Below are 12,798 nucleotides of genomic sequence, written 5' to 3' on the forward strand. Positions count from 1 at the left end.
AGGAAGCCTAATTTTTGAGTTTGGAGGGAAATAGTGCCCCCCCTCCATTTATCGATCTGAAAAGTTGGATGATGGCTAAGGGAATCCTAAAACAAATGTTCCAAAGAAGAATTCCCTTCCTTGCTTGCGGAAAACCTTGCACCCAATCTCTTTTGTTTTATTCATCATAATACCAGCCAAAGTCATCCAGTTTCATTAAATCTTCCATTCCATTGTGTGGGTCTTGTAAAAATTCAAACAAAATTTATCAGCATAGCTTTTCAGTTTATCTATGTGCAATCTCTGAAACAATCTTTTAAGGTACAAAATGCCGTTCTTCCGTCCATTGGCCACACAGAGGATATACACAACTGTATTTTGATGGGTAGTTTCTACCTGCTTTGAATCTCAATACCCAGGGCAAAACATTTCAAGCCCGATTTTCATTTGAAATTGCTCAATCAGCAATTTCCAAATGGTTCTGGAGACTGCCGACTCACACAATCAGCCATGGGGGGAAAAGACAATTTATTGTTGAAGGCATCTGGGTGCTTCTAAACCTCTGCAAGTCATTTGAAATAAAACAAATCTAATGGATCCTCCTCGGGGTCTAAAACATGGCTGCTAAAAGAGAAGACGAGACGAGATGGTGTAGAGAATGTAATTGCGTGTATTCAGAATGACACATAACATTACAAACATGGAAAGCAATCCATAAATAAGATTGAAAACAACAAGGACTGCAAGTTATGTTAGTTTTTAACAGAGGCCAAGATTTGCAAGCTGCCGTTTAATCATGTACACAGTGTGATAATAATTGCAGAAATCAAGCCGAATTCTGAATTGGATAATTATGAAGTCTTCAAATCACAGAACCAGACATCGGTAGCAATTCTCTTTATTTGAAGTTAAATCCCTTTCCTTCCCCTCTCCCTGGAAGATGTCTCTGCTTTTCTATTATTCTGCTGGAAAAGAAAAAATCAAAACGTTTTCTGTTGTTGCTTATTTTCCAGAAAAGCTATCGGATTTTATCGTCGGGCCCTTCAAAAAGCCTGCATGGAAATTTGCAGACCCCAGAGTTTTTAATCCATGGTGGGAGGTTTATGGGGAGATGTGCTAAATTTAATTGAACAGTTGTAGCTCTCTGTCTGACTTTTCTCCGAGATCAAAAGACACACAACTTTACAAAAAAAGGGTTATGTGTTTCTTCTTTTGCATAGAGAGGAGTTAATTTCTATTAACGTGAACATGGGTCTCGTAGTAGAGACAACTCAAATCCCTTCTGTGGGTAGATTTCTTATTACTTCTCTGTTTAAAAAATCCATAGCAATAATTCTGAAAACGAAGAGGTTGTTCCTTTCGAGAGATAGAAATAAAAGATCCTGAGCGTGACAGGGGAGATTAAGAATTTGTAGGGGATCTCAGAGATCATCTACTCCAGCCCACAGCTCAATCCCTGTTCTGCTACTTGAGATGCAGCTGGGGCATTTCTCTATTTGTTAAATTTACATCTTTCTTCCAGGAGCAAAGTTGTGGAGTAGTTTAGGCTGAAAGAAGGGGAACGGGGCAAAATCCAGGGAGCTGTGGTAGCTGAATTCGATTCCAGACCTTTGCTCTCCCAATACATTCAACCTTGAACTATATCAAACTCCCTGAGTGATGGCTGACACCTCCTTCTTAACTGAATATAAAGCTTCAGACAAATGGCTTCCAATCTCTTCTTAAAAATCTACCTTTCTGTACATGAGTTACCTACATCTTTCATAAAAATGGAATGATATTATTGATCGAGAAGGTCTAACAAAAGGGGGGGACCAAGCCCTCACCTCCTGTTTCCCCGGTGCACAACGCTTCTGTATACTGTATAATAGAGCTGAATTTGGCAGTAGCTTTTTTTTTTAGCAGGCATGTGATACAGCAGGCTCCATTAATATGATTCAGCCAGATCGTTTTGAGAAAATAGAAACTATAACCCATCTGAGTTTAAAAAGCTCCCCCGAGTTTAATCCATGGAAAGTCCACGGTGGAAAAATTGAAAATGCGGACGCAAAGCAGTTTAGCCGTGGTCACTGTGCAGTCACGCTTAGTGTGCAGCTTAGCTTGGTGAAAATACGCTTCCAGGGTGCGATGCTTCGGCGCCTAACTGGAATAAAACCGCTGCAACCATAGCACAGCTCAAAAGGAACATTTGCTTTTGTTAAAGGATTCTGAGCATCATCCTCACAGCCGACAGATCCAGCTAGCTGCGAGGTACAATTAAATATCATTCTCTCGTTTCCTGCCAAGTCTTTTAAGGTGACGTTGTTATTGGAGGGGTGTTAACGCAGAATGAGATTAAGCCAATTACTTCCCTTGCCACATTTTTTTTAAAAAATGCCAACGATGTTAATGCTATTTTTCTACATTTTTCTCCCCCGACACTCATGACGCCGAGACCTTGGCTCCTTCAAGGCTGAACTGGCTTGGACGTTTGTGGCAATTTAAAAAAAAATTGCAGTTGCGTAGCACACATGCAACAAGGAAGGTTAAAAAGTCAGGATAAGATGTCATGCCCAGAATATATTTCTTGCAAAACCTGGAAAATATTTTGCCCTTCAAAGTTGGAGGGGAAACCAGGTCAGCAAGGGTCACCAGGAAGCCAAATGAGAACCTCATTACTTAGAAGGACTTCCTTAAATTTCACTTCCAGATCAGAATAAACTCATCCATCGCTTTGTCTCCCCAGGAAAAACAACACCACCACCACACATTTATTTTCCTGGCACTTACGGGCTCTCCTACCACCATCAAACCTTGAGCACTTCTGGAAATGGCCAAACAGACCAACCTCGTATGTACGGTTGGACAGCCTGGTGACCCAGGGGGAGAAAAAACGCATGTGCAAAGCGTCCAGACGGAGACCTACGTCTCTCTCCCGGAATTTGGGGTCCTCGGTACGCGGCTTGATGTCTCCAAAGCCAGTTCTTTTGGGAAAAAAGGACAGCGATGGAAAAAAGATATATATATATATTTTGGCAGTGTGATGGGATCCCCTCCTAGCTACAGATCTGGTCTATAACAAGAGGGTTACTATGGCAAGGAAGGCGGCTCCCGAAAGCGTCAGATCAAGCTCCAGGATTACGTCGCGACTAAGAGCGACCTCAAAAGCCATAATTTCCTCCCTGTAGCCTTTTTCTGTAGCTGTGCATTTGAAGACACCTTCGACCATCGGCGTGTGCTGGCTGAAGCGAAGCGTGCAGGATTGGTCCTCCATGGAACAGGCGTAAGCCTTCTCGTCCTTGACCCAACTGTAGCTGGCATGGTGGGACCTTAGCGGGCAGGGCAGGTAGATGTAAGCCGTACGGTCCACGCTGACTTTCTTGATGGCATTTGGGGCCAATTTTTCTACCGCGTCCGGCATTTGGGGAGAGAGAAAGAGGAAGGCAGAGAGAAAGAGAGAGACACTCAAGGCAATGAAAAGAAGTGGTGGTGGTCAAAGTTGAAACGCTTCTAAGGATGGGCTGCAGGACAGGACAGGACCAGCTCAGCCCTTCTCCATGGCACTGCCAGAGATCTTAAGGGCAAGGATGCAGAAGAGAAGAGCCATCAACCATACGTGGCTTAGGAAGGTTTGAGTACCTTCTGGGTCAGGTAAAGGGATATAAAACACAAATTTAACCAAGCCAACTTCTTCTCCGTTTCCTACCCTTTGAGGTCAACATTGCCATGGGGACAGTATGCTCCAGGCCCTCTTCAGAGAGTTGGCCATTGTATTTACAGGCTGAGCTCCTCCACATGTTTGTTGGACCCGTGCCCTTCCTGGCTGGTTTATGCAGCTAGGGAGAGGACACGAGGCTGGCTCCAGGCGGTTATATCTGCTTCTTTGAGTGAGGGTTATTTCCCCACCGTCTTGAAGGAGGCGGTGGTGAGACCTCTCCTCAAGAAGCCTGCCCTGGACCCAGCCGTTTTGAACAACTTTCGTCCAGTCTCCAACCTTCGCTTTCTCGCGAAGGTTGTTGAGAGTGTGGTGGCGCATCAGCTCCCTCTGGTCCTGGATGAAGCGGATTATCTGGACCCCTACCAATCGGGTTTCAGGCCCGGGTACAGCACGGAGACGGCATTGGTCGCTCTGGTGAATGATCTCTGGAGGGCGCGGGATAGGGGACATTCCTCTGTCCTAGTCCTATTAGACCTCTCAGCGGCTTTCGATACCATCGACCATGGTATCTTGCTGCGGCGTCTCAGGGGATTGGGAGTGGGAGGCACAGTTCTTCAGTGGTTCTCCTCCTATCTCCTGGGACGCTCGGAGTCGGTGTTGGCAGGGGGGCAGAGATCGGCCCCTAGGTCTCTCGTTTGTGGAGTTCCTCAGGGGTCGGTTCTCTCGCCTCTCCTGTTCAACATCTATATGAAACCGCTGGGTGAGATCATTCGTGGTTTTGGAGTTGGGTATCATCAGTATGCCGATGATACCCAACTTTTCTTTTCGACCCCAAACCACCCCAGTGATGCCCTCGCCGTGATGTCCCGTTGCCTGGAGGCGGTTCGGGTCTGGATGGGGAGGAACAGACTTCAACTCAACCCTGACAAGACTGAGTGGCTGTGCATTCCGGCATCCCGGGACATTCAAAATGTTCCATCTCTTTCTATGGGGGGTGAGCTCTTACCCCCCGTGGATAGGGCTCGCAACTTGGGAGTCCTCCTAGATTCACGGCTTACCCTAGAAGATCATGTAGTGGCCGTGACTAGGGGGGCTTTTGCCCAGGTTCGCCTGGTGCGCCAGTTGCGGCCCTATCTGAACCGGGATGCCCTGTGTACGGTCACTCATGCGCTCGTGACCTCTCGCCTTGACTACTGTAATGCTCTCTACATGGGGCTTCCCTTGAAGACCACTCGGAGGCTCCAACTGGTACAGAATGCGGCCGCGAGAGTTGTCTTGGGAGTTTCCCGGTACTCCCATGTTACACCTTTGCTCCGCGAGCTGCATTGGTTACCAGTTGTCTTTCGGGTGAGGTTCAAGGTGTTGGTTACGATCTTTAAGGCCCTACATGGCATGGGTCCGGGTTACCTCAGGGACCACCTGCTGCCGGCATCGACTCCCCTCCGCCCTGTGCGTTCCCACAGAGAGGGCCTCCTCAGGGTGCCGCCAGTCAGGGAATGTCGACTGGTGGCCCCCAGGGGGAGGGCCTTCTCTGTGGGGGCTCCGGCTTTATGGAATCAACTGCCGGTGGAGCTCCGGATGGCACCAGACCTCCGAACTTTCCGTCGGGGCCTGAAGACCCACCTGTTCGAATTAGCTGGTCTGGCCTGATGGGGGATTATGGGTTTTTAATTGTTTTTAATTTGTACTACTGTTTTAATCGGGCATGGGTTTAATTCTTTTTTAATTTTTGTATTGTCCTTTTTTTATATATGCCCTGTAAACCGCCCTGAGTCCCTACCAAGGAGAAGGGCGGTATATAAATCAAATAAACTATAACTATAACTATAACTATTCTTCTAGGCCTACCCAAACTCCTAAGGCCTGTTTTAGAGGCCCTCCCTTAGGTTGCATCCATGGCTCATGTTGGATTGATCGTGACAAAACAGGGAGGCCCTCTTTGTTAAGGTCACATCCACCTTTCCACCCACACTCCATGTTCCTACAAGGGAACAGAGTTACCTTCAGCAGCTTTGCACGCCTTAGTGGTGCTGGACGAATCCAGGTTCTGAATCAACCTGCTGAAGGACAAGGTGGGAACATCTCAAGAACTTTGCTGCATCAAGCCAAAGCACCCTCTCATTCAGTCCTTGGTTTCTCCCTAGTCAATGATCCCATACTCAATGTTAGCTAACTTCTTAAGGCACACAAGACTGCTCTGTGTGTCAGAAGCTCATGCACAGAGCATTCTTTCGCTCCCCCCCCCCGAATCCTCAATTTTGTTCCTCTTGGCTTTTGACCAACCTGCTGGTGTGGTTTTCCTGGGAGATGGCAGAACAACTCTTTCCAGCTGCATTCCACCCACAGTAAGGGTCCTGGGCCAAGATGCATTTCCAACAATTTCCATTATATTGGTTGCAGTCTTGCAAGGGGAGACGCGTGACTTCAAACTCGGTGCTCACGTAGAGATGGCCCTACCAGATGAAGATAACCAAGATGATTCCTCAGCCATGGGAGTGAAAAACATATTAGGAAGGAACTCTCTATTATGCTCACTGTCTAGGACCACCATGAGAGCTGGAAAATGTACAGTTAACTCCATGGATCCCTTGACGTTCCTAGCTATGTAACTTCACCTTATTTCAGGAGGTAGAAGTCAAATACCAACTCTCTCCTTTGTTGGCCACACAACCAAGTAAGTTGGGAGATATTACCTACCATGGTGTCTGCTGAGTTTCTAGTATTTGCCCCCAAATGTTGCAAACTACCAACAGGTCTATTCTTTGTCTTACCGTGGTGGCATCCAGGATCATCTGGGTGACAGGTGCTTCAATCTTGAAGGGGCTTAACTCAGCGATGATCACCATCTGTTCTTTGCTTTGGAGGACTTTATGGATCTTCCCTTTGGCTGCCACACAATAAACAGAACTCTGGTTAGGTGGAGGGAGACCACAATGGTTGTTGGCTAAGCAATAATGTAGATGCAGGATGTCTGGCTAGAAAAGCCTTGGGTCCATCCATCCACGGGGTGAGGATGGCTTGCATCTAAGGATAGGAAAGGAGCAGACTCAATTCAAGAGCGGATGCACTAATGAATCCAGAACCTCAATAGATTTCTGTTCTGTTAAGGTTTTGTTGGTCACCCACTTCCATGCACAGCACACTCACAAGTTCCAAGAAAGAGGACATCACGGGAGATGTTGTTGGCATCCCGTACTTTATCCATCACCACCTGAGTGTAAGTATCGTTCATCTGAAGGACATACAGGGGTTGTTCCTCATCTGGATAGACAACGGCTTCTAACTCTGGGTGGTCCTTAATGAAGGCCAGCATTTTGGCCAAGGAAGCGCTGGAATCCGGAGGGACACACTGAGGTTGTAGGAAAAAAAAGCATGAAAAACTAGGGTGGAGAAGGACATCCCAAATTTTAACCCAAATTCTGTCTGATAACGCAGAAAAGTCACTTCCTTCGCTTATTTTCCCGGCCAGTTAATTTCAAAAGGCGTTTCAGAACACCCTCCCAATCTTAACTTGCAAACTTGCAAGCCCCAAATATTTTACATTATCGTTGAATATAGCAATGGCAGAAATATTCAGGGCTGCAGGAAGACAACAAAATTAAGTGGCAATTAGACACCTAAAATCCTCTTTGAAAACAACAACTGAATCACCCAAATCTGGAAATTCTGGAACTGCTTGCCAACCGAAATCCGGATGGCCCCCGACCTCCGCACCTTCTGGCGCGACTTAAAAACTTACCTGTTCCAGCAGTCCGGCCTGGCCTGATAGCTCTAATTGGGGTCCCAGTTTGTTTTTACTATTGTTTTTCACTATTGTTCAATCTGTATACCTACCTTACTCTGTACACCGCCCCGAGTCCCTCGGGAGAAGGGCGGTTTATAAAAACAAACAAATAAATAAATAAATAAATAAATCAGAGTCTCCAATGAACTTTACCGTGCCAGGTCTGGGATGAGGAGTGGAGCCTGGAGCATCCTTGAATTTGGAAGTTTCAAAATAGGACCTGATTCGATTCATGGAGTATGAACAAACCGCAGATGTGCCCCTTGGTAGAAATAAAGCAGAAACGAAAACTTTAAACTATCAGGTGGTGAGTTTTGCACTGGTGTATCCTGGTTCCAAGTCACAATTGGGAATGCATAAGGATTACAAACTGGGAATTTCAGGACCATGGATAGCACCCACGCAGAATCTAGGTAGTCCTTGACTTACAACAATTCGTTTGGCGACCGTTCAAAGTTCCAACGGCACTGAAAAAAGTGACTTATGACCGCTTTTCACGCTTACAACCGTTGCAGCGTCCCCGTAGTCATTTGAACAAAATCCAGATGCTTGGGAACTGACTCACACTTATGACAGTTTGCACTGTCAGGTGCTCACCATTTGTGAAAGTCGATAGGGAAGCCAGATTCACTTAACAACCGTGTTACTAACTGAACAACTGCGGGGATTCCCTTAACAACCGTCGCAAGGAAGGTCATAAAATGGGGTGAAATTCACTTGGCTTGCTTAGCAACAGAAATTTGCTCAGTTGAAGTCATAACTTGAAGACTATCTGCATCAGTCTGGGAATTCCAGGACCATGGACAGCACCCAGGTAACCAAGTTGCTCCCACAGGGAATGGATTTAAAGGCTACGCTGAAATTCCTTCTTTTCATTGAACTTAAAGTCTTTCCTTCTAAGGGTCAAGGTTAGATCTCCTATTCCCCCTCCCCCAAGTGAATTCCAGCATAAGCACCATCCCAAGTTCAGAAGACCTGATTGATGTGGTGCATCCAGAACAGCAAGGTTCCAGATGCAACTTCTCGTTGAACTCTCCGGCGTATCTCATCACTCACCATGGGCTGGAGAAGACCCCGTACAACGTCGCCTCGGCCTGACCCGCCTCTCTGAAAACAAAGGCATCCTCCAGGCGGTGGAAAGTCAGGGGTTCGTGGGGGCGTCCACACACCAGCCTCGCTTTGAGGAAGGTGCTCCAGAAATCACCCGAGGCTGGCTTCTCTCCTTGATCCACCTGGAGCCCCCAAGAGATAAAGTCACAGCCTGAATCTAATTTCTTGACATTTTCGTTTCTTTCCATTCCATAAAGACAACGTTCCTTCCCACGATCTGGATACAAATTCAACCTTGGCAGTTCAGATTGGTTTTTCTTAGATGCTCTCATCTGCCCATATTTTCCTAAGATGCTCTGCTCAATCACCCTACAGGCGAGATGGGACCCTCTCCCCTTTCTTTCATGGCCTTCCAGAAAAGCAGCACTGCCAGCTGGCATGGAGGGTGGGTCTAAGAGTGCCATGCAATCCTGGGGGGGGGGTTGGGGTGGCGTAGGGTGTCTTGAGGGTGCTTCCTCCGCCGTTTTTTAAACCCTTAAATCGTTGTAGTTCTTAACTTTTAAAACTCTGCTTTCAATAGGGTTTTATTAATTAATTCAACGTAGATGCTGCCCATCTGAGTATCAGAGAGACTCTGGGCAACCTTTACGTTCAATAGATGAATAAACAGAATAAAAAAAAACAGAGTTTAAAATTCAAGCAGGACAATGGTTTAAAAACGTTCTTAAAAGTTTCGATTTGGTTTTGGTTTTTCAAAACGCCCAGCGTCATGAAGGTAAGAGAGGTGATGCAGAAATTTGATCGATTGATCCATCTATCCCTCGTCATTTCATTCCACACGTTGCTCTCGCAAGCCCTTACACTCTCCCCCTTGCCTCCCAGGTGGGAAGGAAGCGCCCCCTTTTCCCAACCTTGCAGACGCGGCCAAGCCAGACTTTATACAGCTCCTCATCCAGGCCGGCTGACCGGTTGACCTCGTTGTAGAAGAAGAAAATTTCATCTTTCCTTCGGTCTTTGTGCGGGAGGAGAGCTGCTCCTGCAAATTCAGCATCTAGAGCAGAAAATTCAGGGTGAGGAAAAAAAAAAAGGTAGAAAGAAGCAGCCCTAAACGATCACATCCAGAGATCGGTTGCTGTGATCCGCTGGCCGCCTGCGAGCTTTGCTATGGAAGCTTCTTGCGGGAGCCCCAAATTTCTGCTGCTAAGTGAAACGTTGCTTAAGTGGGTTTGGGCCCCTTGCTTGCTACGTTTGTTAGGTGGATCCCTGCAATTAAGTCAGTAAAAGGATTGTTAAATCAATCCGGCTTCTTTTCCTGGCCAGAAGGTCACCAAGGCTGACCACATGACCTTGGGATGCTGCCGTTGCCATAACTGTGAATCAGGCGCCAAGCATCTGAATTTCAATCCCATGACCACGGGGAACGCTGCAACGGCCCTAGATGGGAAAAATGGTCACCGGTCCCTTTTTCCAGTGCCGTAACTTTGAACGGTTACTAAATGTCGAGGACCGCCTGTGTTCCATTCTCAGGAAAGTGGCAAAAGTAACAAGGACCATCTCTTACTGCTGATCCAGCTGTCCCTCGTCTTGAGCCCTTTCTTCCGTCCGTAGCTCCTCTGGAAGGAACTTTTATTCCCAGATAGGGCCGAGTAAAGACTGTCTTCTGAAATACAGAGAAAAGCCAGAGCTGAGATCTATTCTTTAACACAGAAATGTCGAAATCTTCATGAGCGACGCTGGTTTGATTTCTTTTGCATAACTTCCTAGCCCTGATGCTGCTATCGGGGGAAAAAATAAGTAGCTTGAGATCTGGAAAGATATTAAAATTTTGGCTTCTTCCGGAGCCCTTACCAATGGCGACGGTGACGGCTTTTTGCGACGGGGAGGCTGAGATGACGTTCTCTCCTACCATGGTGAAAATCTGTCCCTGGCTGCTTTTCTGCAGTGCTGTGTTGACCTGAAAGAAAAAGAGAAACGAAGGCCATCCTGCCCATAAAAGCTGTTCAAAACTGAGAATAATATCCTACTGATTTCTGTGGGTCCTCCTGTTTCCCAAAGCTCCTTCTGTATTGGCTGCCAAAGCCCCTTACCAGAATCCAGCATTTGGGAGAACCGGCATTCGTTCCACAGACCAGGGTTTTATTCTCTATTCTTTCGATCATCTGGATGAAATTATCACAGTTGCCCTACGAATGGCAGAACAGGAAAAATAAACCCATCCAACTGAATCCAACCCAACCCAACCAACCCAACCAACCCAACTCAACTCAACTCAACTCAACCCAACCCAACCCAACCCAACCCAACCCAACCCAACCGACCCAACCCAACTCAACTCAACCCACCCAACCCCAACCAAACTCAATCTAACTCCTCTCAACCCAACCCAACCCAACCCAACTCAACCTAGCCCATCCAATCCAACCCAACTCAAATCAGCTCAACTCAAACCAACCCTCACTTGGCCTGCTAGAAGACCTCTGGGTGCTCTGTGCCTAGCAGTGGTAGGAAGTAACTGAGGGAGATAAAGTCCTGACAAGTTCCCAGTTTAAGGTGGCTCAGGGAGTTGATTCTTGTTCTTGGAACATGCTAAGATAAGGCCAAACCATTTCCCCCCCCTTTCAAACTATCTCACCTTCTGTGCTCTCTTACAATCCTTCTCGGCCTTCTCTTCGACGTGCACTGGCACCTGGAGACCATGGAGAGACACATTATGATTTTTTTAAAAATCAGGGTCATTACACAAATCACCGGCTCATTCAGCCAGTCCAGCTTCCCCCTCCCCACCCACCCCCATTGGCTTGGCTTATCGGAAGCCAGCTGGGGAGGTCGCAAAGTCTAATCACGTGACCGCAAGACACCCCCCCCACAACCATCGTAAATGTGAGCTGGTTGCCGAGCAGCTGAATTGTGACCCCATGACCACAAAAGTGGTGCATTGCTCCCAAGTCACTTTGTCCAATACCATCGTAACTTGGGTCCATTGCTAAACAAACGGTTGTAAACCGAGGACCCTCTCTGGAGGGTTTGGAAGGGGGTGGGATGGTTTACCTCAGTGGGTATGATGTCAGATCCCTCAAAGGTCAGAACCCATACTGCCCCTCGCCCTCCGACAATCAGCTGGGAGGACCCAGCCTCATGGAACATGGCCAACAGCCGTTCCTTCTGATCGAAAGTTCGCGTCGCAACATCTGGAAAAGAAACGGGCTAAAATCAACCCTCTCAACCTTGCTGATTTGGAACCCGGTCCAAGAGCGCAACCTGTGGTTCAAATCCATTCCCACGTCCCATCTGAGCTTAGCTTGGGTGCCCCAGGGGACACCCTGGCCAGCCCCACTTTGTTCTCCTCTTGCCATTAGAGTAAGGGGGCTAGCTAGAGAAACGAAACCTCTGTGGCTCTCCAACACACACTGTTCACACGAAAACTGTGGGAGGATGGCACACCTCCCCCGAGAAAGAAATATTTAGGGACTATTAAAAGGCAGAATATATTTCCCCAAAGGATCTTCAAAGCAGAAAAGCAGGCCCAGTTTTCCTTAATAACCCCCCAGTAGAAACTCAGGAAGCCACTATTTTAGAAATGCAGATGTGATAATCCTATTCAGAAAGGTCGGAGCCAGGAAGCTAGAAGCTGATGAGATTAGAAAAACAAAGACCCCTAAAATCTACACACACACACACACCCGTCTCCCAAACCCATGACCTTTAGGACATAATAGGGTTAACCCACCACCCTCAGAATACCAGAAAGGCACACTGAAGCTCAGGTCAAAGTTCATGCCAAAGGAACAGGAAACAACCTCAAAATCTCAAAAGCCCAAGAAGGTATTAAAAACCCACCACTCCCAGCTCCCTGTGGTCAGCTTGGCCAGAGACACATTTCTGTCTGGCGCTGCTCTTCAAGAAACTGCAACCTTCTTTCTACAGCAGCCTCCATTTTGTTTATTCCCGGCTTGGACCGGACCCTGATGAAGATTTCCTTTCAACACAAACTTTCCACGCCTTGGCTATCTCCTGCGGAAACCAGGACGTCACGTCAGGCTCTGCAACAAGCCAGCTCTGTTATATTTGGGCTGGCCTGGATGCTGATGACCTATTTATCCTGGTTGGGTGCGAAAGAGAACATCCAGAACCCGCGGTCGTAATCCATTATGCAAACAGATGCGCTCGCTGAGACGCCTGCCCGGTTGGGCCCTGGGAAATTGCAGCAACAACAGCAACGCTCAGCCACAACAAGGGACCACACCTTGTTGCTGTTTGTGCCCTTCGTGTTATAACCCTCGTCTGTCCTCAGCGCAGGGGAGGGAGGGAGGGAGGGAGGGAGTTGGCACTGTGGTCTGCAGGGATGAGT

General features: G+C 47.4%; 1 protein-coding gene across 1 annotated transcript; it reads right to left on the reverse strand.

Annotated features, from left to right (window-relative positions):
• Positions 1-3,031: 3,031 nt before the first annotated feature.
• Positions 3,032-11,594, reverse strand: LOC310647518 (semaphorin-7A-like; the record flags this gene model as incomplete). Its single annotated transcript, XM_083374835.1, has 13 exons — positions 3,032-3,363; positions 5,618-5,673; positions 5,900-6,069; positions 6,388-6,503; positions 6,764-6,965; positions 7,554-7,662; positions 8,457-8,632; positions 9,362-9,501; positions 10,012-10,110; positions 10,299-10,404; positions 10,538-10,633; positions 11,083-11,136; positions 11,499-11,594. The coding sequence occupies 13 exons, from the start codon at positions 11,592-11,594 to the stop codon at positions 3,032-3,034; spliced, it is 1,752 nt and encodes a 583-aa protein (XP_083230961.1).
• Positions 11,595-12,798: the final 1,204 nt, after the last annotated feature.

This window comes from Vipera ursinii (assembly GCF_947247035.1).
Source record: "Vipera ursinii genome assembly, chromosome: 15".
Lineage (NCBI taxonomy): Eukaryota > Metazoa > Chordata > Lepidosauria > Squamata > Viperidae > Vipera > Vipera ursinii.